This window comes from Pseudorasbora parva, chromosome 7, assembly GCF_024679245.1.
Source record: "Pseudorasbora parva isolate DD20220531a chromosome 7, ASM2467924v1, whole genome shotgun sequence".
Lineage (NCBI taxonomy): Eukaryota > Metazoa > Chordata > Actinopteri > Cypriniformes > Gobionidae > Pseudorasbora > Pseudorasbora parva.
Window position 1 is genome coordinate 49,413,029 of NC_090178.1, and position 26,583 is coordinate 49,439,611.

At 38.6% G+C, this 26,583-nt stretch overlaps 1 protein-coding gene across 2 annotated transcripts in view; it reads left to right on the top strand.

Annotated features, from left to right (window-relative positions):
- Window positions 1-464: 464 nt before the first annotated feature.
- The window catches only part of mtf1 (metal-regulatory transcription factor 1), a 46,382-nt gene continuing 20,263 nt past the window's right edge, over window positions 465-26,583 (top strand). Inside the window, exons 1-4 of one of the 2 annotated variants that reach the window (XM_067449383.1) lie at window positions 465-579; window positions 986-1,062; window positions 4,416-4,914; window positions 21,957-22,195. In XM_067449383.1, coding sequence (XP_067305484.1) covers window positions 1,040-1,062; window positions 4,416-4,914; window positions 21,957-22,195 — 761 coding nt within the window. In that variant the 5' untranslated portion in view covers window positions 465-579; window positions 986-1,039. The remainder of the gene's footprint in view (window positions 580-985; window positions 1,063-4,415; window positions 4,915-21,956; window positions 22,196-26,583) is intronic. The other variant, XM_067449384.1, reaches the window with a different exon arrangement.

Genomic DNA, 26,583 nt, shown 5'->3' on the forward strand with positions numbered 1-26,583 from the left:
ACATGTTTTTATTTAAATCTGTTGATCTGCACATGTTTCTGTGATGGGTAGGTTTAGGGATAGGGGTTGGGTTAGGGGATAGAAAGTATCATTAACCTGAAATAAAATCAATGGAAGTCTATGTAATGTCCCCACTAATATAGTGAAACAAACCTGTGTGTGTGTGTGTGTGTGTGTGTGTGTGTGTGTGTGTGTGTGTGTGTGTGTGTGTGTGTGTGTGTGTGTGTGTGTGTGTGTGTGTGTGTGTGCTTGTTTTTGTGAAATATCAGGACACAAATGTGTATAATGACATGGGTATGACACAGGTATTACAGGAGAGGGTGAAATATGAGGACATTACCCCACTTTTCAAAAGGCTTATAAATCACAGAATGAGTTTTTTAGAGAAAGTAAAAATCCAGAATATTTCCTGTGATGGGTAGGTTTAGGGGCTGTGTGTGTGTGTGTGTGTGTGTGTGTGTGTCAGTGATGTGACTCTGAGCTGATCTGGAGTCAGTGTGAGCCTCTGCTCTTCATGATGCTGTCGCTGAGGAATGAACACACACCATTACACAGGCCTCGAGCATCTCTATAACACTGGTAAATACACGAAAGGGCTTTTATCTGCTTTAATTCATGCTGGGAGAGCCTGTCGTGGTCGAGCTGATGTTTTAACGGCCTGTCTTGATATCATTAGAGTCTCTTCAGTGCTAACGGGTTGAGTCCGTTAGCATGCATCTTATTACCCTGCATGTCAGCTGTTTAAACATCACATAGAAATCGTTTTTAGAGCATTTTACACTTAAACGGGTTAAAACGACACGTGAAGTGCGCTTTTATCAAACGACAGAGTGTAATAACCGCGTATAAACTGCTGTTAACGGCGGGCTAATGAAGCTAGCGCCTGTCATTGATGCTAGCCCGTTAGCTTCTCTATGCAGTCAGTCTGTATAAAACACCAGCGTTTTATTAATTATGTGAGATATGTGTTGCTTAACTATTTCAGGCCTTTTGCCTTGGGGATATTATTCATGTTGGTCGGACAGAAGCGGATGAACTAATGACTGGAGCTTCAATACACAGGTGAGCTAGTCAGTTAGCACGACTGACATGACAGTTTGTTATTATTTGTAAATAATTTATAAATAAATGTATCACATTAGTTACCGCGTGTCATGGTTATTAGGATCTGTGTTTGTGTGTGTTTAGTTGGATCAGTGTGAATATGTTGTCATGATTGTCATCAGTGTCAAAGTGAACATGGAAACTTCTAGAAAGTGTCAAGAATGACAGAAGCAGGACTCGTGTGTTCATATTATGAAGATTTCTTTCTGATGGGTTGAGAAAGTGTCTCACGACAGTCGGTTCTCTATCTAGACTGCATTTTAGGGCATGATAATCTAGTCATCTGTAATCTAGGCTGTGTTTTGTAGCGTACATTATACTAAACTGCTTTCCTGGACAGCATTGATGGCCATTATAAGGAACCCTAGATAGCATCATAATCTCAAAACATTTTGAAATGTTTGGGTGTCAAAATGCTGACTATTGTTGTGTAGTGTGTGTGTGTGTGTGTGGGGGGGGGGGGTGACACAGGTATTACAGGAGAGGGTGAAATATGAGGACATTACCCATGGCCCCACTTTACAAAAGGCTTATAAATCACACAGGAGGAGTTTTTATGAGAAAGGAAAAATGCAGAATGTTTCCTGTGATGGGTAGGTTTAGTGTGTGTGTGTGTGTGTGTGTGTGTGTGTGTGTGTGTGTGTGTGTGTGTGTGTGTGTGTGTGTGTGTGTGTGTGTGATGGGTAGGTTTAGGGGCAGTGTAGGGGGATAGAAAATATGGGTTGTACAGTATAAAAACCATTAAGCCTATGGCATGTCCCCACAAGTCACAAAAAACAAACGTGTGTGTGTGTGTGTGTGTGTGTCACTTGGAAACAGAGGTTTCAGTTTACAAAAGCACCTTTACCCTGATTGTTTAGTAGTTTGTCCAGAAATAGTTTCCCTGCATTGTCCTACTTTCTCCTGACTGTACATTTTCCAACACATCATTTTGTTTTTTGTTTTAAATACCATTTACTACAACCAAACTGTACTATTTCGCTGCAGATATGTATTTGAAAGTGCTTACACTGATTTAAATTGACCTAAATTTACAAATGAGCATTTTTAACTCACATTCTTCTTGAAATTGTTTGATGGTTCTCGACTGAATTCAAGCTGGACATTATAATGATAATGATTATAATAATGATTCTGTGTTATTTTAGTATTTCTATTATTTTACTTATATAGTATTGTATTTTGAATTATCTTTCATTTTCATTTTAGTTTCAATCTCTTTTATTAAAGTATTTCCATTTAGTTTTATTTCATTTTTTATTTTTAGTGAACTAATTAATATTTATATTCAAATGTTATATCTTATTTTATTTTATCTCCATTTCATCTACTAAACATCATTTTTATTGGTTTATTTCAAGCTGCATGATTCTGAACAGAATAAACAAAATAACCTGTAAATTACTAGAGATTCTGACTAAATATTAAATTATGTTTAATAAATAAATAAAAAATCTCATAAATGAACACTTCAATTTGTTTAATTTCTGGATGAATCAGCGTTTTTGAACAAATCTCTTGAATAATTTAATTCAATGACTCACTCATAAAGACTTCACTTGATTCAGTACTGGATGAATCAGCGTTTTTGAACGAATGATTCAATGACTCACTCATAAAGACTCCACTTGTTTCAGTACTGGATGAATCAGCGTTTTTGAACGAATCTCTCAAGTGAATGATTTAATGACTCACTCATAAAGACTCCACTTGTTTCAGTACTGGATGAATCAGCGTTTTTGAACGAATGATTCAATGACTCACTCATAAAGACTCCACTTGTTTCAGTACTGGATGAATCAGCGTTTTTGAACAAATCTCTTAAATGAATGATTCAATGACTCACTCATAAAGACTTCACTTGTTTCAGTACTGGATGAATCAGCATTTTTGAACGAATCTCTTGAATGAATGATTCAATGACTCACTCATAAAGACTTCACTTGTTTCAGTACTGGATGAATCAGCGTTTTTGAACGAATCTCTTGAATGAATGATTCAATGACTCACTCATAAAGACTTCACTTGTTTCAGTACTGGATGAATCAGCGTTTTTGAACGAATCTCTTGAATGAATGATTCAATGACTCACTCATAAAGACCTCACTTGTTTCAGTACTGGATGAATCAGCGTTTTTGAACAAATCTCTTGAATAATTTAATTCAATGACTCACTCATAAAGACTTCACTTGATTCAGTACTGGATGAATCAGCGTTTTTGAACGAATGATTCAATGACTCACTCATAAAGACTCCACTTGTTTCAGTACTGGATGAATCAGCATTTTTGAACGAATGATTCAATGACTCACTCATAAAGACTCCACTTGTTTCAGTACTGGATGAATCAGCGTTTTTGAACGAATCTCTCAAGTGAATGATTTAATGACTCACTCATAAAGACTCCACTTGTTTCAGTACTGGATGAATCAGAGTTTTTGAACGAATCTCTCAAGTGAATGATTTAATGACTCACTCATAAAGACTCCACTTGTTTCAGTACTGGATGAATCAGCGTTTTTGAACGAATGATTCAATGACTCACTCATAAAGACTCCACTTGTTTCAGTAATGGATGAATCAGCGTTTTTGAACAAATCTCTTGAATGAATGATTCAATGACTCACTCATAAAGACTTCACTTGTTTCAGTACTGGATGAATCAGCGTTTTTGAACGAATCTCTTGAATGAATGATTCAATGACTCACTCATAAAGACTTCACTTGTTTCAGTACTGGATGAATCAGCGTTTTTGAACGAATCTCTTGAATGAATGATTCAATGACTCACTCATAAAGACTTCACTTGTTTCAGTACTGGATGAATCAGCGTTTTTGAACAAATCTCTTGAATGAATGATTCAATGACTCACTCATAAAGACTTCACTTGTTTCAGTACTGGATGAATCAGCGTTTTTGAACGAATCTCTTGAATGAATGATTCAATGACTCACTCATAAAGACTTCACTTGTTTCAGTACTGGATGAATCAGCGTTTTTGAACGAATCTCTTAAATGAATGATTAAATGTCTTGTCTCCACCTACTGGCGTAACGACATATTTGATTCAATCTTTATTTGATGAATCAAGTTGCTTTCTGAAGGTGATTTTCTGCATTTTGTTCGCTACCGTAGACATCAGTAACTTATATAATTATAAACCTTTACCCTAGTACTTCTCTAAAAATATGAGGGATTGTAAAACAGAAATAATGAGACTGTGTGTAGTCAGTTTGGTCTATGATTCCAGCTGATGAATCCTGTCCTCAGTTTGACTAATGAATATTGTGTTCTTTAATCTGGTTTCAGCCGCAACAAAAGCAAGCGCGTGGACACAAACCCAGGACTGAGCGCCTCCTTTAGGATCATGGGAGAGAATGGCCCTCTCACGGAGACAGGCATGCTCTTTGAAGACGAGGAAGAAGATGTGGACAAACTGGGCCGAGACGAGGAAGACGAGGACAAGATGGCCAGGTTTGACAAAGACGACGACGACATCATTTCGGGACCCTCGACGTCCTCAGGAAGGATTTATGATCGCACCACTGTGCTAATCGAGCAGGACCCAATCCGCCTGGATGAGGAGGGAGAGGAGGACGGCATGGCCTTCCTGCCGGATGGAGAGGGCGATGGAGATGAGGGATTTATGGGCGATCCTGATGGCATGTCACAGGGATATATTCACCACACCATCTCACCGGACCAAATTCAGTTCATCATTAACCCTGGGTCTACACCTATGCCACGAAACATCGAGGGCGCGACGCTCACACTACACTCAGAGTGCCCAGAGACCAAACAGAGAGAGGTGAGGAACTTATGGTGCTTCTGCCGTGATCTTTAGCTCTTTCCCCGCCAGCGTTTCAAAAAAAAGGTGCCAGCTACCACCAGGGTTATGACCATTTTCTCTAGGGCTGCACGATTTGGAGAAAATATAGAATTGTGATTATTCTGGTTAAAATTGCGATTTAAAATGCGATTATTTAAAAAAAATAACAAATAACAAATGAAAAGTGTGTGTATATAACATTTTGTGTTTATATTAGGGCCGGGACTTGATTAAAAAAATGTATCTAATTAATTAGAGGCTTTGTAATTAATTAATCGAAATTAATCGCATTTTAATTGCATATAAATATTTGACCTGAGAACAGTGAGAAGTAATTTGTCACATGTATTTTAGCATACCATTGAATAATGACTGAATACATACGCTTAATCAACAAAATATAGTTTATTTATTTCAGTCCACCAGTGCAATGTTTGCCATTGAGTGTAGCAAAAGCATATTTGTGATATTTGAGGCTCGATGTGCTGCGGTGATACGCTAATTCCTTGTTGTATAGCTTGCACACACCCATGTTCTTGTCGACGCTTCCATCCTTTCCTTTTTTTTAAAGAAAATGTCCCATCCACGGGGCCAAGCAGAGCGGTCTCATCCGCTTCTTCGTTCATGTTCACTGTGGTTTGTTGTTGTCGTGACTCGTGAACGCTAGTTGGTGTTCCAGTATAATCGGTCCGTCGAAACTCATTCATTAGGGCTGGGATAAACGATTATTTTTTAAACGATTAATCTAGCGATTATTTTTTCGATGCATCGATTAATCTAACGCTTATTTTTTCCTGTCCGATTCGATTTCGATTATCTCTCCATTAATTGCCTAATAGTAATTTATACATGTTGATTTAATTATCTGAATGAAAAAACAAATTCCTTAACATTGCTATATATTTATTTATCTTAAAATTCCAAGTAAAAGACTATACAAGAGCAATGCATTCAATAAAACCTTGAAAATATAAAGTACACACACACACACACACAAATAAATAAGTATAAACCAACAACAAAGAAACACAGTATACGATTTCTATGTATGCATAAGCTCGTCTTCACTGAATGATGAAGTGTCCGTGTTTTCTCAGCTGTCGCAAATGTTTACGAATGTTGGAGCTCTGAAACGTCGCAAATTTGTGTCGCGGCTGATGTGAAGGGTTTTGACGCGAAATATTCGCTTATTCGTTACGCTTTTTCGTTACGCGTCCGGAACGGACCTTAAGGAGTTAAAATGTATTAAGTATTATTTTCTTATTATTGATTACCCAAAAGTTTTAATTCATACTGAAAGCCAGAGGGCGCCCTCGAGCGGAAAAACGCCACATTTGCCTCAGAGAAGTAACTGACGTTAGTTTTCAGGAAATCAATGATGTGAAGCTGACGCTGTAAACAGAAGATAGAGACGCTTTGATTAAACATGACGATAATAAACACGACTGCAGCTAAATATAGTGTATTTGAGTTCTTCAAGCCGTCAAGGGTATTTTCATAATAATAAAGTATATTATAATGCAGTGCTGATTGACATAGACTTCATCACTGTATAAAGTGCTATAAAATAACGCATCGTCTGCCTCACACTGATGAGAAGCCACATCAGCTCACACACACTCGACTGACGATATGAAGTGAGGTAAAGCATGTTATTAAACGTTGTCTTTTGTTGAACAGGCTTATGAACGCTTGACTAGTTTGTGAAGATGTTTGACTCGTGTTGCTTTTTCAAACGCTCGTTATAAGCGACTCAAACTCGCAGTCTTTCAGACGGAGCAGCGTTTATCACAGAGCCGCTCTTCGCTAACACAGTATTTCATTTAAATCGCAGCCTTTGAGCTTTCATAATCGCACACAAGCCAGATCGCGATCGCGATTGCGGTTCGATTTCGATTAATCGTGCGGCCCTAATTTTCACCAAAATTGAATAGCCCATAAAATTAGTTTTTAGGAATATTTGAGCATGCAATATATCAAAAGAATGAGCTGATCCTCTTCTTTTAAACAAAAAAAAACATGTTTTGTTTTATTCTAGCTTCTTGCATTCCTTTTATGTCAACACTTGAAAATGAGTAAGTTTCATAAAAAAGCAACACAACACCTGTTTGAACAAAAAGCTGAGAAAATCAGGTGTGTGTGAAAGACTGACTCCAGATCAGATTCAGAGATGATCAGACACAGATGAGGAGATCGAGTCCATCTACACCTCTAATGCTTCAGTCCTGCTCCTCATCCTGCTCCTCATCTCATTCTCTAACATTAGATAGATTAGATTAATATGATGCTTAATGTTGACGATCACGTTATTTTTCATATGCATCTGCTTACATGCGATCGCTTGTTTTACTGCGTCTTCTCCTGTGTTTTGCTCAGGAGATTCAGTGCTCATTCAGGAGATGTGTAATAGCGCCCCCTAGTGTCGGACAGTGAAAACACGGAAACCTGGAAAATTACGTTTTTGGCCGGGAAGCGTTTTCTCACAAATAACGGAAAATTCTGTGTTTGGCGTGGAAAGAGTTAAAGTGTGTGATGTTGCACCAGTGTTAGTCCGGGAACAAACACATCACAATATTCCTTATTGATAATTATTAATACGTGAATTAAAGGGGCGGGGCCGGTTTGAGTTAGTGTTGAAACTTGCGGTTATAATAAGGGGTGGGACATTTCCCAAACACCAATCATAACACACTGCTCCAGCTGACCAATCAGAGCACGGTGTGGTTTTCAGAAGGCGGGGCTTCAAAGAGACAGGAACTAAACAGAGTTACTGACAGACTGGGAAGAGAGGAGCCGCAACAATGGAGAATATGAGGATAATCAACATTCAAGCAGGAAAAGCTGCTCTAGTAGAGCCAGAGACAATAGCAAGAGTTTGAGAAAGGGCATATTAGGTCCTCTTTAACCTCAAACAGCAGATGTTTTGTCTGTGCTTGTCGGACTGGTAAGGCCAGTTGTGTTTCCGTCAGTCGGGCATGTTTGAGAGATTTGCTTGTTCAGTGAAAGCAGATCAGATAAGCAGGTTTAGAGGATGTGTTCAGCTCCAGGCCTGTGTTTGTTCATCACCACAGGATCTGTGTTTCCACATGATTTCACATCAGACCTCTGGATCCAGCCATTTTCAGCCTTTAGGGTGGGTTGCTGGTCCAACTTACCCCAACTGTGAGTCTTGCAAAATCACAAGAGGACTGTGTTTTTTGCCCAACCTACATTAGTCCTGACCACAGACTGAAGCTCAGTGTTTCCCACAGATTCGAAAGCAATTTGTGGGGGGTATAAAAAATATTACTCCTCAAAATATGTAAGGGATAATCCACGGCTAGCCATGCATTAAAGGATTTTAATGCACGGCGTAAAGGCGAAGAACCGCCCGAAGCGAAGCGGAGGAGCCTCTAGGTCGTGCATTAAAATCATTTAATGCATGGCTAGCCGTGGATTATCCCGCTTATCCCATGGTTATTTGCCAAGTTAAAAACAAGTTAAAGCTGTAACTGATGCTTTTTAACAGACGGGTTAAAATGACGGTTGTTTTCTTGTTAGTTCTAGCACACCGTCGCTTTAAATAAAGTAGAGCCATCGAAATGTTTTTATATGAACAAATTACCACATTTATTTAAATTCATTATTAAAAGAGAGACAGAGAACTGAAAGAGAAAGATCAACGAGAGAGAGAGAGAGAGAGAGAGAGAGAGAGAGAGAGAGAGAAAGAGAGATGGGTTCGCTCTCCTCTTTATGTCAGTCTGAAGATCCCCTCGTTGCTTAAGCATATCGAACATAACTAAATGATTATTTAATGGATTTATTAAAATTATGTATGAATGACAGGCAACACTGCAGTGACAAGGCAATCTTTATTTGAACGAATCATCATTATGTAGCCTAGTGTGAAATAAACCCCGCGTCAGCCTATAAAGACACATTCCATTTAATGCGTTAAATTAAATAATAATATAGGTGCTCGAGTCTGTCAGTGTAGGTGTCACGACCATCATAGGATGTAAAAAACGCACGACACACGGCGACATGTTCCGCAACTCGGTGTCATGCAGGTGTCATATGTCAGTGTTTGTCGCAATAATGTCAGTGATATGACAATGAAGACCGCATGTGCCACGGATGTGCCAATACGCGCATACTTATAGATATGTACACATACCTGCGCATAGTGACATATGCCATTGGCTTCTGTGTGTCACGTCATATCTCATGTCACTTAATGTTGCCATAGATATGTATACATGTGTTTGATACTGCCAGCTGCCACTGTAACTGTGTTACTATGGTTACCAGTGTTTATAGTGGCGGATTAATTTCGAACTGTAATCAAACTGACTGGAACTACCTGCGCATTAAACGGTTTTACTGCACACCTTCCAGCCAATCAGAATCGAGTATTAAAACAAACCATGGTATAATAAATATTATCAAACTAAAATATGGAACATTTATTTAATTGAAAAATAGTTGTACGGTCACATTTGATTATGATAGTAAGAAATACCTCAGGGCTAAATATAAAAAGAGCTTAACATTAATGTTAACAATGTTGCATCTCCATCACTCCATAATAAAATGATACTGTAAATGTGGTTGACGTAATAATCAATGCACACTATGCTGTACTGTTTACCAAAAATGTATGTGAATACCTGTATAGCGAAGCTGCTGTCTGTCCGTTTAAGCCATTCAAATGTATTGAGAGCGCTGGTTTGTTTTGAACAATTGAGAGCGGCGTGAACTGCGTGAGCTGCCGCGAGATGAACGCATGTCGCAACTCAGTTACGATCGAATGCAACGCACCGTGTGTGTGTGTGTGTGTGTGTGTGTGTGTGTGTGTAGGTGTGTGTGAGAGAGAGAGACAGACGCGCATGTTTCATTCTTCACAGTCTACTCCATATCGCAACTTGATTAAGTTTACAGCCCTAATTTTGTTTTATTCATCCAAAATTTGCCTGATTTTGTCACATTCTGCCTTTTTTATGTAAAAGATACAAGTTAATATTCTATTTGTGTCTGAAATTAGTGTCTGTCAGTTATTATAATACATATGACATAAAAAAAATTGTCTAAATGATGTTGCATATTTCTCAAAAGTTCTTGTGATGATATTACGAGTTGACCACATCGAAAGAACCGAGTACTGATTCAGCCGTTGCCATCTTAGTGTTCCAGCGAGTCTCGCATTCCTGTTTGAGGCTGCGTGGCGGGTGGCGCTGCAAACCAGAATGCTTCAAATATGTCATCAGTGACTTACACTGATTAATACATTCTCTAACGAATCTTCCTCCTCCTCATCAATTCCCTTCTTTAAAGTGTGTTTCAGCACAGTGTTGAGAACGTGCGCATTACAGCTTCTGTGTTTCCAGCTGCTGAGAGCAGCCTTTATATTAGCGCCTTGATCGCTAACAAACACGAGTTTGTCTATTTCAGCGTGTGATAGTCCGATAGTTTCAACAGTCCCGTTTTTATGTTTGCGGCCGTTTTTGAGCCAAATGGGAAAGCACTGGTCATATTCCCCGGCTGTGAAACATCCAGTCTTCATCTGTGAAGTGGAGAGTAGGGCTGTCAACTAATATTCTGTATTCAAATAGTTTTTAAAAAACTAAGTTTGAAGGTGAAAATTAATATTCGAATAAAAAAAAAAGTGGGGGAAAAAGGGGTGTGGGGTAGTAGAGGCGTGGCTGTCTGCATTGCGAGTGAGCGCGCGCATTGGGGTTCAGGGACAGGTCACAGGAGTCACCGCTGAAAGTTGACGCGTCTTGCACATAGACCGTAAAAAAATATGGACGACTCGACATCATCCGTTTCCGCTTGCCATATTTGAAGCTTTCAGGCGGCCTTGCACGGCGCGGACATCTTGGGACCGAGTCTGCGCAGTAGCGATTTCGGGACCGGAGTTGCGCAGTAGAGCGCAGGAAGTAGAGCAGGAAGTACAGTCGCGATATCAAAAGCCCGCCCACACTCTCGCAGATGCAGAACAATTAATTATGTTGGTGTGAAATAAACAGTTATGGAAATGTAGAAATTAAAGCTAAATCTCTAATCTGCTCCCAAAAATTTCGAAAAAAGTCCGTTAGTGCCTCAGTGACAACTTCACTCAGAGAAGACGTCAGTCTCAGCTGTCAATCATGACGTCACACCCCCCGTTTTTATAGCATCAAATAACTAACTCAAACTAAACTTATTTTTAAAACAAACACCTGAAATGAAATCATCGTGATAATAACTGCCTTCAGTGACATACACTAACTTTGGGGGAAATTTTTTGAAGTGTAATTTTATTATTTTGTTTGCCTCGCGCCCATTAGAAAACACAGAGGGGCGGCTATACTGGGACCGGCCACCGGGGGGCGATCGAGGCGCGAAAGCTTCAGTAAATGAGAGGGAGACTGCAGGCTTGGTCTTGCATGGAAGATGGCAGAAATGCCACAGGCAGAGAAAACCATTTTAAAGCCCCACTTGGCTACTTTTGCTCTCGGGGTCCCCCTACAGTTTGGAAAAAATAATGTCCTCAACTACTGTCGTAAGCTGTCGTCCTACATCAGGGGACGCCATCGCGCGTGCATTTGTTGACATGACAACCCTGATAGCCCTGAACTAGTGATGCGCGGGTCGTCTCATAACCCGCGGACCCCGTATGTCTATTTAATGGTCGCGGGTGCAGGGCGGGCTGTAAAAATATATCCAGTGGTGCGGTGCGGGCCAAATAACTTCATAAAAGCGTCCCGCGGGTCGGTGCAGCACTAACAGTTCCCCTGAACACTGCAGGAGGAGTTCGAGTTCTTCTGGCGTCGCGTGTGAAATGTCTTCATCCCAGGTAACGTTACAGTCAGTGGCTTATGCTTCAGCAGGTCATATGAATATAATTTCATGGGTTTTATTTTTTTCAAACGCCAAATAATCGCGATGCTCACGTTTACAAGCCAGCGTCATTATAGTAGTCTATTGGTTAGCGTTTTCCAGAATCTATATGATACTTCAGTTCAATGTTTGAGTGGCTCACCGTAACAAGCAGGACAGCATCGGTCGGGCACGCCTCCTTCAGCTCACGCCGACGAGCAAACGCTGGTCACATGTTGATCCTCGTCCTGCCTTTAATCACAGCACTCTCTCGTTTCCTCTTACTGCTTTCCTCCAACAAAACCTTCTCTTTCTTATTTGTCTCTGCTGCTTCGACATGACTATATTATCCGACGAACAAAGTTGGGCTCGCACGTCTGAATGTAAGGAAGTGTGTGTGTTGGTGGAAGTGACGTATGTGCCGTAAAGCAGTCGAATTTTGTAGTTCTTTTTGTTCTCGGGTTACTACCCGAAACCCGAAGTTTAAAAGTACGATTAAAAACGATACAGACCCCATCAGGCTATGGCAGACGTGTCATTCAACCTATTGTAAATCGATTTATCATCACAAGAGTCTTAAAAAATATATTATGAAGGTTGAAAAGTTACCTAGTGCTGCTTTAACTAGGGATAATATATTACAACAAAATATTGTTTTCGAATTTTTGGACTCATAAAAATCGAATATTCGTTTATTTAAATTAGATATTTTGAGAAAATGAGAGACTTTTTTTTTTTTTTTATCAACATGTCACCATTTCTGAACAAGCTTATGATTAGTCAATGTACACACTAGGGCTGCACGATTTGGGGAAAATATATAACTGCGATTATTCTGGGTAAAATTGCGATTGCGATTTAAAATGCGATTATTGTTGTTATTATTATTTTACAAATGAAAAGTTTGTGGATATAACATTTTGTGTTTTTATATTAATGTGACTAATAATAATTATTATGATTATTATTACTGCTAAATAGTGTTGTCACGATACCAAAATTATGACTTCGATACGATACCAGACTAAAATATCGATATATCGATACTAAATCGATACCACAGTAAAAAAGAAAAAAAGATAAGATGCTTAATATGACAACAGAACTTGTTATTATTCATTGTTATTTTTTACTAAAAATTCATGTGGCCAGCATGTTCCTTAGGGTTGGGCATCGGTTTGATTTGAACAATTATTGATCAATTGATCAATTACTATTAAAATTATCTCACAAATTTTTGCTATCTCAATGTATTTTTTACAACGGGGTAATTGTGTTGCAATAGCTTACACACAGCACAAGAAAGCTTGATTTCGAATGGTAAATTGAATTAAAAAAGACGAGTAAACAGTAATAAGAACAAATAAACAGATTACAAACAATAGCACAAATAAATGCAATAGAATAGAAGATACAAATTAAACAGACTGCTTTATTTTTTCAGGTAGGTCTAACATTCAGCTAAGAAACTGAATAAAAAAATGCATAGTAATTACATTTAAAACAACACTGGATAATGTTCTTTGTAAAAAATTCAATAGCGTACAGATGAAACTATTAAAGTTACACAAGTTGATCAGTCAAGAGCAGTTGATCGTTTGTCTTTTTGTAGTTTGAATAACAAATGACTGCTGTCCCTTTAAGACTAACAGACGCATGGATCCTAAACACTGTTCCTGTTACTCGTTCTTCCTGAACTGTTTGCGACTGTGTTTATGTTAATACTCTTCCAGATGTGCTCTGATAATTCTTTGAGTGTATTTGACCAATAATAAGCTGGAAAAAGAAGCAAATGTTTGCACTTGTATCATGTCAGAGGCGGCTTTATTACGGTAGGCTGTGTGTGTGCGCTTCAGATGTGGAGCACGAAATCTGCGGGGATTAGTAGAATTAATTTATGTGCAATCCCGCACGAAATTCAGACCGATCACACACTAACACTAACACACTGTCATGAGGAAAAAAGTCCAGCAGAACGTGCGCTCGCCGTGCTCAGAGGTTAACCGGGCTGAGGGAGAATATGCCGGTGTGTGTCAGCTCGCTGACGGTCGGAGAGGAGAGCGCATCTGGTATCGATACTGTAAAAACTGAGAATCGTATCGTTTCAGATATTCCAGTATCGATACATATCGAAATATCGATATTTTTGACAACACTACTACTAAAAATATTTTTAAAAATAAGAAATATTACCATTACAATAAAATGTTCATAATTACATAATTAAAAAGGAGTATGTCAGAATAAATATTAAAATATAATACTAATTATTATTATTAATTTTGTAATATTTTACAAAAAACTTATTTTACAAAAAAAAAAACTGCTGGGTTAGGCCGGAGACACACTGCAAGCGTGGCGTTTCTGCTGCGTGTCAGTCGCGGGGCGGCTGCGCGGCGTTTTATCTGTCTTTGCACACCAGAAGCGTGTCTGACGTGGCGCTGCTGCTGCTATTAATGTACAGGGAAGCCCTATACTTCATGTTAAATATAAATATATAGCCTATTGATACAGCAAAGACAACGTCGGCAGTAGCCTATTGACCATACATGTCTATGGTGTTGACGGCAAAATAGGCTACAGAACATTTTGTTCTGTATTGACAGGTTTAATATTTCAAAATCGATAATTATGTTGTTTTTTATCATTACAATTAGGCCTATATCTGCATTTATTTTAACCTACAGACTTTCAAACATAAAAATGTCATTTTTTAATATGTATTCATGTCAAAATGGCATATAAACATCTTTTCCTATGCTATTCTGCCTAGAAACACTTTCAACACGCTCGCGTGTCGCGTGAAAAATAGGCGTCTCTTCTATTTGAAGCATGCACGTGTTTTCCGCTCGGCTCGGACCGCGCGGCTGACGCAGGCAGTATGCAAGCTCTAACCGGTTAACATGGGAGCCGAAATAAAAACGGACACGCCACGCAGCCGAGACGCTCATGACATGCTTGCAGTGTGTCCCCGGCCTTACCTATTAATATGCAGACAGCCTATGACTAAAACATTACAAAGGTCTATGCCTAAGGAGTTATTGCAAAAAAAAAAATAAAAGATATATGTGTGTGTGTGCGCGTGAGTGTGTGTGTGTGTGTGAGTGTGTGTGTGTGTGTGTGTGCGCGCGTGAGTGTGTGAGTGTGTGTGTGTGTGTGTGTGTGTGTGTGTGTGTGTGTGTGTGTGTGTGTGTGTGTGTGTGTGTGTGTGTGTGTGTGTGTGTGTGTGTGTGAGTGTGTGTGTGTGTGTGTGAGTGTGTGTGTGTTGTTAATCTGTGAGATCAATTTCTTAAAGTCTGTCTTTAATATGAAATATGAACCTCTTGTGCATCCACTGTGGGTGAAAAACTCCTGTTCATTGAAGAAAAACATGAATAAATTTATAATTTTTTAAGTTTATCAAGTTTTAAAATGTATTAAGTATTATTTACTTATTATTGATTACCCAAAAGTTTTAATTCACACTGAAAGCCAGAGGGCGCCCTCGAGCGGAAAACGCCACATTTGCCTCAGAGAAGTACATTTACATTTAATCATTTAGCAGACGCTTTTATCCAAAGCGACTTACAAAAAAGGGTAGAGCAATAGAAGCAACGAAACAAACAAGGCCAACAACCTGTAAGAGCTGTAAGAAGTCTCAGTTAATTAGCACATTACACAACAATTTTTTTAAATATTTTTTTTAGACATCTACAACAAAAACTCACATACGCAAAATGCCGAACACTGGATTTTGATAAAAGTAATGACGTTAGTTTTCAGGAAATCAATGATGTGAAGCTGATGCGTTAAACAGAAGATAGAGACACTTTGATTAAATACTGCAATTTTTTTAAATGCCTAAATTTTAAAAAAAGAATTTGGGTCTTCTCGGGTCAATTTGTAAAAGGCATATTTACTTTAAATTACCCGAGACCCGAGGCCACTAATACCGAACCCGACGCGTGTCCGAGACCCGAACCTACTCGGCTCTCGGGTCGGACCTCAGGTTTTCGCATCCAAGTGGACCCATGAAGACCTCTACACGGCCCACGCTTGAGTTCGCTGAGAGCGACCCGTTCTCTCACTAATGTGTGTAGAAGCGTCTGCAGGCCGAGAGCTGGAGTTATACACCTGTGGACATGAAGAGACTGAACACCTGAACCCAGGGATCTGGAGGAGCGGCTCAATACTAACGGCAATATAGTGAATATACTGTATATATTACGAGCCGTTGGACTGTTTTGGGTGCTATGAGTTCGTTTTGTGCTGTGATTAATGATGATGACTCAGTCTAAACCAAGCGGCAACCTCCCGCGATCTCTCTTGAAGCCAATACGGAAGTAATGTAAACTGCAATTCCTCAACTGGCCTCTAGGGACAGGCTCCAGAAGGGAGCAGAATCTCATTGAGCCCCATGTTAAAATTCTCAACTTTAAAGCAGAAAAAAACATGTTTACAGCCTGGTACAAATTGTGGTTTTGGCTTATAAGGCTAATTTTGATCTTCATGACAACTCTGAGGGGGGTGAATTTTTTTTATAACTCATTCGTTTACGTTATATAAAGCCTTAAGGTTCTGCATAATTAAGGGCGTGGTTACAAGTGGATAGCCATTTATCCGCCGTCTATAGTTATTGCGTCACCTCAGCTCCGCGCACATCCCGCCTTTTTGCCCATTTTCTGTTATCCGGGAGTGACACGCGTTGACTCGCCCACAAGATGGCAACGCCCAGCTCGGCCATACTTTAAGCTTCAGAACGGCTTATCAGAATCCTATGGGTGACGTCACGGACACTACGTCCATATTTTTTTACAGTCTATGGTCTAAACACACTCAGATGTCATACAGAAAGCCTTACATATGCCCCAAACGCATGTGATAGATCTACTCTTTTAAACCGTCTGATATTATGTGACAATTCATGATGAACACGCTGAAGATGCAAAAACCAAAAATGCAAATATTGTCATAATCTAGTATTTCTCATGTGGATTGGCCACCGTGGAGCAGAAATGGCATAATTTGGTTGCAACAAATGGCTCCAGGTGGGTTATTTACATTACACAGACTTGCAAATGACAGTGTTTACTGCCTATTATGCCACACACACACACACACGCACGCACATATTGAGGTCATTCATCCCACACTAAAAATCCACACCGCTTTGTCTCATAATAACCCTAAATATATTGATATGCTTGAACTAGTATAGTTTTGTAAGCGTTATTGTGTTGCATGAGCTCATTTTATGTCGATTTTTATGCATTTTATGCCCAAATCAGGTGTTTTTCACATGACCTTTTAAATGTGACCCCTACCTGACCTTGAACATCCGTAACTGGTTTGACTGCAAAAACACTGAAATATTTACATTTTTTAATGAGTTTTGAATATAATGTATCAATATATGCTAACGTTGAAAAGGTTGGGGTCAGGTTGAAAGACTATTTTCTATGTGAATATATAGAAAAAGTTAATGTATTCAAATAGTTTTTATATTATAATAATATTTATGAAATTATTTTTATCAAAGCATCATTACTCCAGTCTTCAGTGTGACATGATCCTTCACTAATCACTCTCATATGAGGATCTGATCATCAACACACACTTATGATTATTATCAGAGTTGAAAACAATCATATTATTGTGGAAACTGACTGTGATATTTATTTTTCAGGATTCTTTGAGGAGTCTTTCCTGTCAATTTACTGTCAATATATTAAATCTATGAACAGAAAGTGAATAACGAGACTATATTAGAAGAACGATCTCTCATCGCAGCGTGAGATGAGTTCATCACACTGGAAATGAAAGGTCGAGTCAAGCGCATTGCATTGTGGGATACAATATTACATGGAGTTCATATTCCATGTTCGCAGAAAATATGCACAGTTTTGTACTTCAGACGTATGATATCGGTGGTGTGGAAGCCATTTGCCAGATGTATGCCAGGAAATGAGGAGAGGAAGAGTGGGTGGATTGGGAAATTAGCACACATGAGCAGCATGTGATTGAACCACTCTCTGACCAGTGTGCCACTAAACCACACGGACTGATAAACATTCAGCAAGTCATTCTAGATAAAGTGTGTTTTGTTCAGTGTAGAGCCTGGCATCTGTGAGAGAATATTGTTTGTGGTGGTTTACTGGAGTTTGGTGGGAGAAAAAGGAAATGTTGTGTTTATTTGAGTCATGCTTTGCTCGTTTCTCCTTTGGGTACTGTAATGCCCATTTCACACATGACACGCTTGCAGGACCTTTTCTCAAAGTCTTGCTGTTGTCTCTGGCTCTACTAGAGCAGGTTTTTCTGCTTGAATGTTGATTTTTCCTCATATTCTCCATTGTTACGGCTCCTCTTTTCCCAGTCTGTCAGTAACTCTGTTTAGTCTCAATGAAGCCCCGCCTTCTGAAAACCACACCGTGCTCTGATTGGTAGGCTGGAGCAGTGTGTTGTGATTGGTGTTTGGGAAATGTCCCACCCCTTATATTACCATAACTGCCAGTTTTAACCAAGCGTCACCTCCCCAATTTTCTGTTGAAGCCGATACTGAAGTGACTTAAAGGGGTACTTCAGCGCTGGGAAGATGAATCTGTATTTAAACTGGGTCATCAATGCAGTAGAAATGTGAAATTATTTTTGAATTTGGTGCCTTCTAGGCTGAGAAAAGACAGAACATTTATTTTTGTCTCATGGGGATGAAAGACTACAATTCCCAGAATGCTTCGCTGCCCTGTGAGGCCACTCCCAAAGCCACCGCTACTGGATTACTGTGACTGAGTTGGAGAAGACACTACAATTAAAAACTGAACGTGTGTGTTCAATATAACGATCGAGTCGCCGCGCGAGTCTCACAGCACTTACTCAGATTAGGAGTCAGATTACATTTAACGTCATAAATGAGCTGATGAGCTCGTGATGAGAGCTGTGGTAATCATGACCACACTCGCGGCACACATTCACAGCATGTGTTCAGTCTGACGCGTTTCAGTTCATGCCTTTGGAAGCTTAACTTTCATAGAAATTAATTTGAGAAGTTAACACTTACATTGCTTAGCATCCGTTTACATGAGTGCCTGTAGCTGAGCTGAGCTGTGAGTGCGATCTCCATCCCTCATGTGCGGGTTGAAAACATGTGGAAATGGCTCCCTCTGCTGGCTGTAGTCTTTAGCCTCTGGCCAAACATTCCTCTGATGATGCAAATATCATTAATTTTGCGTCATCTGAGGAATTTTTCCAGAAATAAAATGCATAAATCTCTCGTCTCAGGGGGATATGAGGGAAGAAAGCACAATCATTTAAATATACTCCAGGGTTTCTACTGATACAAAGCCATATGCTAATCGCTGAAGTAACCCTTTAATATCAACTTGTCTATTGGACTTTTGGCGCTTAATAAACTGAACCGCATGCGTCTTGCGGGAAAAAATTTCTGCCGGATTTACTTCTCTCTGTTTGTGTCTATGGCGAGTCGTGCAGATACGGTGCTTATCCGCAGCGGGAATATAAACACTTATTAAATGTGTACCTTAGTGATTCAGGATAAGACAAAAACACGGTTTGGAAAAAATCTTCAAGATATACTCGCTCATTATATACATTGTTATTTTTAAACAGCATGTGTGATAAAGATTAACTCAAGTGCTTTTTAAATGTTATTTTTTGATGGCATTTTTGCCCTAAGCATCCGTTATTTTCTGAGCTTGTTTATAATAATCCAAATGTGGTATTTCCTGTTAATTTTGATTTGGCTGTAAATCATCAACGCGAGGCGTCTGGTAAGCACATGGCTGCGTCGTCACACACGCTTCACCTTGTTAACAATCGTTGTTTGAAGTGTAGTCCGTCACACACTTTTTTGCACTCACTCTGCTGACTGAAGGCATGAAAAGCAGACGATTGCAGTTGGAAACGTAGCCTAACAGTTTCTCAGTGTTGACGCACTTTAGGATTTGTAGTTTTTATTCCGATTATATTTACACATCTATTCATGAGAATCAAGCGGGTCACTCGAAACGGTGAAAAAGTATTTTCTCACAGTCGCACGCAGTAATTTTCAGGCATAAATTCGTCCAAAATGGGCGCTATGTAGAGCCCTGAACTGTAGTGTTTATTATTTGTATTTTGTCTTTGTATTTTGCATCTTGTCTGTTTGAGTCAGGTCTGGTGAGGGACCTCCTTGAGGAAGCTCAGCTTTAGTGTCTGTTTTATGTTGTTGGTTTTTCCTATTGCAAGTTTGAAGACAGTAAAGCTTTTAATTGACGGCAGTGTCTCCTGCTTTTGCTCTGTTTAAATAGAGTTTAAAGAGTTTAAACATTATAAATACACCTGCAAATTATTTTTCTAGTCATGTATTTCATCATTGAGGATTTCTTAAAAATACTATGCAAAAATCTTGTCTAGTCACACCCCTGTTTATTACACTTCACCAAAAACACTGCAAAAGAAAACTTGAGTTTATTACTTATGACATTAGCGCAAAATATGGATTGGAGAGCAAGTATACTAAACTACTAAACTAAAATAACGATCTCTTAAACATTTTCATTTAGTTTCATGAAAGTTTTCATTTAACATGGATCTTTATTTTCATTAAAGGGCTTATTTCTGCTTGTGTAGGCTCATTTTGTAAATATAAGCAAATTGTGTAAGACAGTGAAATGTCATGCTCAGCCAGATTCACCTCAAAGTTGTGTGTGTGTGTGTGTGTGTGTGTGTGTGTGTGTGTGTGTGTGTGTGTGTTGTCTGAAGCGGCTGTTCAAAGAATGTGTTATTGTTGAGGCAGTAGAATGGGGAAAATAGCAAAGATATTAGAGATTAGAGTTGAACTTCTCACTTGACGCTGTGTTTTTATAATAGCGTTTCATGAGTGAGACGAGACACGAGAGCAACAGCCAAACATAAAAACTACAGGAAAACAGCTCAATAAATGATGTGAGAATGTGAGTGCTGTGTGACCCATCAAAACAAAAGTCCCGATTCTAAAACACCGGTCAGTCAGAAAAACGTATCGGCAGATATATCGGTCAAACACTATTTATGGTTAAATAATTACATTTAACTCAACTCGTGTTCATTTTGACCACAAACTGTGCAACATCACTTAAATTGAGCAAGAACGCCCTCAGGCACTAAAAATACGCTGTTTCTTTGTAACTGTGGGCTGTTTTATGATCCTCTTAGGTGAAGCGGTACTAGTGCATGCTCGAGGGCTGCACGCAAACAGTTATGCAATTTAATTGTGAGTTAACTCATGACAATCATGAGATTAATCGTGAGTTAACTCATGAAAATAATCAAATGAATCGTGAATTAACTCATGACAATAATGAGATTAATCATGAGTTATTTCATGACAGTCATGTGTTTTAATCGTGAATTAACTGATGATAATCATGAGATTAATCATGATTTAACTCATGAAAATTATAAGATTAATCGTGAATTAACTCATGACAATTATGAGATTAATTGTGAGATAACTCATGACAGATGTGAGATTTAATCGCGAGTCAACTTATCACAATCACGAGATTAATCGTGAGTTAACATATGAAAATATGATTAATCGTGAATTAACTCATGACAAGCGTGTGATTAATCGTGAGTAATCTCATGACAGTCATGTGATTTAATCGTGAGTCAACTCATCACAAGCATGAGATTAATCGTGAGTTAACATATGAAAAATAAGATTAATCGTGAATTAACTCATGACAATCGTGTGATTAATCGTGAGTAATCTCATGACAGTCATGTGATTTAATCATGAGTCAACTCATCACAATCATGCGATTAATCATGAGTTAACTCATGACAATAATGAGATTGATTGTGAGTTAACTCATGACAGTCATGCGATTACTTGTAATTTAACTCCTGACAATCATGCGATTAATCACAATTTAATATTTTAATCGATTGACAGCCCTAGTAAATTATATTGCATTTCTGTCAATAGATGCTCATAAATACTACATATAATATATAATAACATATTAGATACGACTGTTTAACAGAGGCCGCTGTGTGATAATCCGCTGGGGTTTTCAGCGCCATCCATCAACATAAAAGTCCCGCTTCTAATACTGTAAATTCGTGTTAATTTTGACCACTTAAATTCAGCAAGAACGCCCTCTGATAATGAAAAAACGTGTTTCTTTGTAACTGTGGGCTGTTTTGTTATCCTCTTTTAGGTGAAGCGGTACCAGTGCATGTTCGAGGGCTGCACGCGCACCTACAGCACGGCGGGAAACCTGCGCACACACCAGAAGACGCATCGCGGAGAATACACGTTTGTGTGCAACCAGCAGGGCTGTGGCAAAGCCTTCCTCACGTCCTACAGCCTGAAGATACACGTCAGAGTCCACACTAAAGAAAAGCCCTTCGAGTGCGACGTCCAGGGCTGTGAGAAAGCCTTCAACACACTCTACAGGTGAATATCAATGTGGCATTAGCAGCGTATGGTTCTCTTATTAACTTTCATGTGACTGAAGCTGCATATTAGTTCACTTCCTTTCAGCCTGTTTGCTAATACACTTATACTGCGACTGGTAAATCTGAAGTCATTTTGGTCCAAACTAGGGCTATGCAATATATCGAAATTATTGAAATATAACAAATGTACATATCACAGTATGCATATCGCAATGGCACCCAATATCTGAATGATTTTAATAGGTTACTTCAACATTGTGAAAAGAGTATGTTTTAGGTTGACACATATAGCAGAGAATAGACTGGGCACACGACTAGGCCTGTCACGATAACAAATTTAGCTGGATGATAAATTGGATCATATTATTGACGAACGCGACGTTTATGTTCATATTATTGACGAACGCGACGTTTATGTTCCTATTACTGACGAACGCGACGTTTATGTTCATATTATTGACGAGCCCGACGTTTATGTTCATATTATTGACGAACGCGACGTTTATGTTCATATTATTGACGAACGCGACGTTTATGTTCATATTATTGACGAACGGAATGTTTATGATCATATTATTGACGGACGCGACGTTTATGTTCATATTATTGACGAACGCGACGTTTATGTTCATATTATTGACGAACGCGACGTTTATGTTCCTATTACTGACGAACGCGACGTTTATGTTCATATTATTGACGAGCCCGACGTTTATGTTCATATTATTGACGAACGCGACGTTTATGTTCATATTATTGACGAACGCGACGTTTATGTTCATATTATTGACGAGCCCGACGTTTATGTTCATATTATTGACGAACGCGACGTTTATGTTCATATTATTGACGAACGCGACGTTTATGTTCATATTATTGACGAGCCCGACGTTTATGTTCATATTATTGACGAACGCAACGTTTATGTTCATATTATTGACGAACGCAACGTTTATGTTCATATTATTGACGAGCCCGACGTTTATGTTCATATTATTGACGAACACAACGTTTATGTTCATATTATTGACGAACGCGACGTTTATGTTCATATTATTGATGAACGCGACGTTTATGTTCATATTATTGACGAGCGACGTTTATGTTCATATTATTGACGAACGCAACGTTTATGTTCATATTATTGACGAACGCAACGTTTATGTTCATATTATTGACGAGCCCGACGTTTATGTTCATATTATTGACGAACGCGACGTTTATGTTCATATTATTGACGAACACAACGTTTATGTTCATATTATTGACGAACGCGACGTTTATGTTCATATTATTGATGAACGCGACGTTTATGTTCATATTATTGACGAGCGACGTTTATGTTCATATTATTGACGAACGCAACGTTTATGTTCATATTATTGACGAACGCAACGTTTATGTTCATATTATTGACGAGCCCGACGTTTATGTTCATATTATTGACGAACACGACGTTTATGTTCATATTATTGACGAACGCGACGTTTATGTTCATATTATTGATGAACGCGACGTTTATGTTCATATTATTGACGAACGCGACGTTTATGTTCATATTATTGATGAACGCGACGTTTATGTTCATATTATTGAAGAACGCAACGTTTATGTTCATATTATTGACGAACGCAACGTTTATGTTCATATTACTGACGAACGCAACGTTTATGTTCATATTATTGACGAACGCAACGTTTATGTTCATATTATTGACGAACGCAACGTTTATGTTCATATTATTGACGAGCCCGACGTTTATGTTCATATTATTGACGAACGCGACGTTTATGTTCATATTATTGACGAACACGACGTTTATGTTCATATTATTGACGAGCCCGACGTTTATGTTCATATTATTGACGAACGCGACGTTTATGTTCATATTATTGACGAACACGACGTTTATGTTCATATTATTGACGAGCCCGACGTTTATGTTCATATTATTGACGAACGCAACGTTTATGTTCATATTATTGACGAACGCAACGTTTATGTTCATATTATTGACGAGCCCGACGTTTATGTTCATATTATTGACGAACGCAACGTTTATGTTCATATTATTGACGAACTCGACGTTTATGTTCATATTATTGACGAGCCCGACGTTTATGTTCATATTATTGACGAACGCGACGTTTATGTTCATATTATTGACGAACACGACGTTTATGTTCATATTATTGACGAGCCCGACGTTTATGTTCATATTATTGACGAACGCAACGTTTATGTTCATATTATTGACGAACGCGACGTTTATGTTCATATTATTGACGAACGCAACGTTTATGTTCATATTATTGACGAACGCGACGTTTATGTTCATATTATTGACGAACGCGACGTTTATGTTCATATTACTGACGAACGCGACGTTTATGTTCATATTATTGACGAACGCGACGTTTATGTTCATATTATTGACGAACGCGACGTTTATGTTCATATTACTGACGAACGCGACGTTTATGTTCATATTATTGACGAACGCGACGTTTATGTTCATATTATTGACGAACGCGACGTTTATGTTCATATTATTGATGAACGCGACGTTTATGTTCATATTATTGACGAACGCGACGTTTATGTTCATATTATTAACGAGCCCGACGTTTATGTTCATATTATTGACGAACGCGACGTTTATGTTCATATTATTGACGAACGCGACGTTTATGTTCATATTATTGACGAACGCAACGTTTATGTTCATATTATTAACGAGCCCGACGTTTATGTTCATATTATTGATGAACGCGACGTTTATGTTCATATTATTGACGAACGCGACGTTTATGTTCATATTATTGACGAACGCGACGTTTATGTTCATATTATTGACGAACGCGACGTTTATGTTCATATTATTGACGAACGCGACGTTTATGTTCATATTATTGACGAACGCGACGTTTATGTTCATATTATTGATGAACGCGACGTTTATGTTCATATTATTGACGAACGCGACGTTTATGTTCATAATATTAACGAGCCCGACGTTTATGTTCATATTATTGACGAACGCGACGTTTATGTTCATATTATTGACGAACGCGACGTTTATGTTCATATTATTGATGAACGCGACGTTTATGTTCATATTATTGATGAACGCGACGTTTATGTTCATATTATTGATGAACGCGACGTTTATGTTCATATTATTGACGAACGCGACGTTTATGTTCATATTATTGATGAACGCGGCATTTATGTTCATATTATTGACGGACGCGACGTTTATGTTCATATTATTGACGGACGCGACGTTTATGTTCATATTATTGACGAACGCGACGTTTATGTTCATATTATTGACGAACGCGACGTTTATGTTCATATTATTGACGAACACGACGTTTTTGTTCATATTATTGATGAACGCGGCATTTATGTTCATATTATTGACGGACGCGACGTTTATGTTCATATTATTGACGGACGCGACGTTTATGTTCATATTATTGACGAACGCGACGTTTATGTTCATATTATTGACGAACGCGACGTTTATGTTCATATTATTGACGAACGCGACGTTTATGTTCATATTATTGACGAACGCTGCGTTTATGTTCATATTATTGACGGACGCCACGTTTATGTTCATATTATTGACGAACGCGACGTTTATGTTCATATTATTGACGAACGCGACGTTTATGTTCATATTATTGATGAACGCGGCATTTATGTTCATATTATTGACGGACGCGACGTTTATGTTCATATTATTGACGGACGCGACGTTTATGTTCATATTATTGACGGACGCGACGTTTATGTTCATATTATTGATGAACGCGACGTTTATGTTCATATTATTGATGAACGCGACGTTTATGTTCATATTATTGATGAACGCGACGTTTATGTTCATATTATTGACGGACGCGACGTTTATGTTCATATTATTGACGGACGCGACGTTTATGTTCATATTATTGACGGCGACGTTTATGTTCATATTATTGACGGACGCGACGTTTATGTTCATATTATTGACGAACGCGATGTTTATGTTCATATTATTGACGAACACGGCGTTTATGTTCATATTATTGATGAACGCGACGTTTATGTTCATATTATTGACGAAAGCGACGTTTATGTTCATATTATTCATGAACGCAACGTTTATGTTTATATTGATTTATGTTCAAACTGTTCTTTTTTCTGAATGCTGTGTGATATAGCCTAGTATTGTGTAATAAAGGCTTGATTTATTCATTTATTTTGTTTTCTTAACAGTTTAGATAATGCATGTGTTTATCCAGTATAATTAAAGTGTGCACCTCTCCCCCGACTTTCCCAATAATCCCGCCTAAATAAAATAAAATAACTATTTCAAACGACCCGACCGGCCGC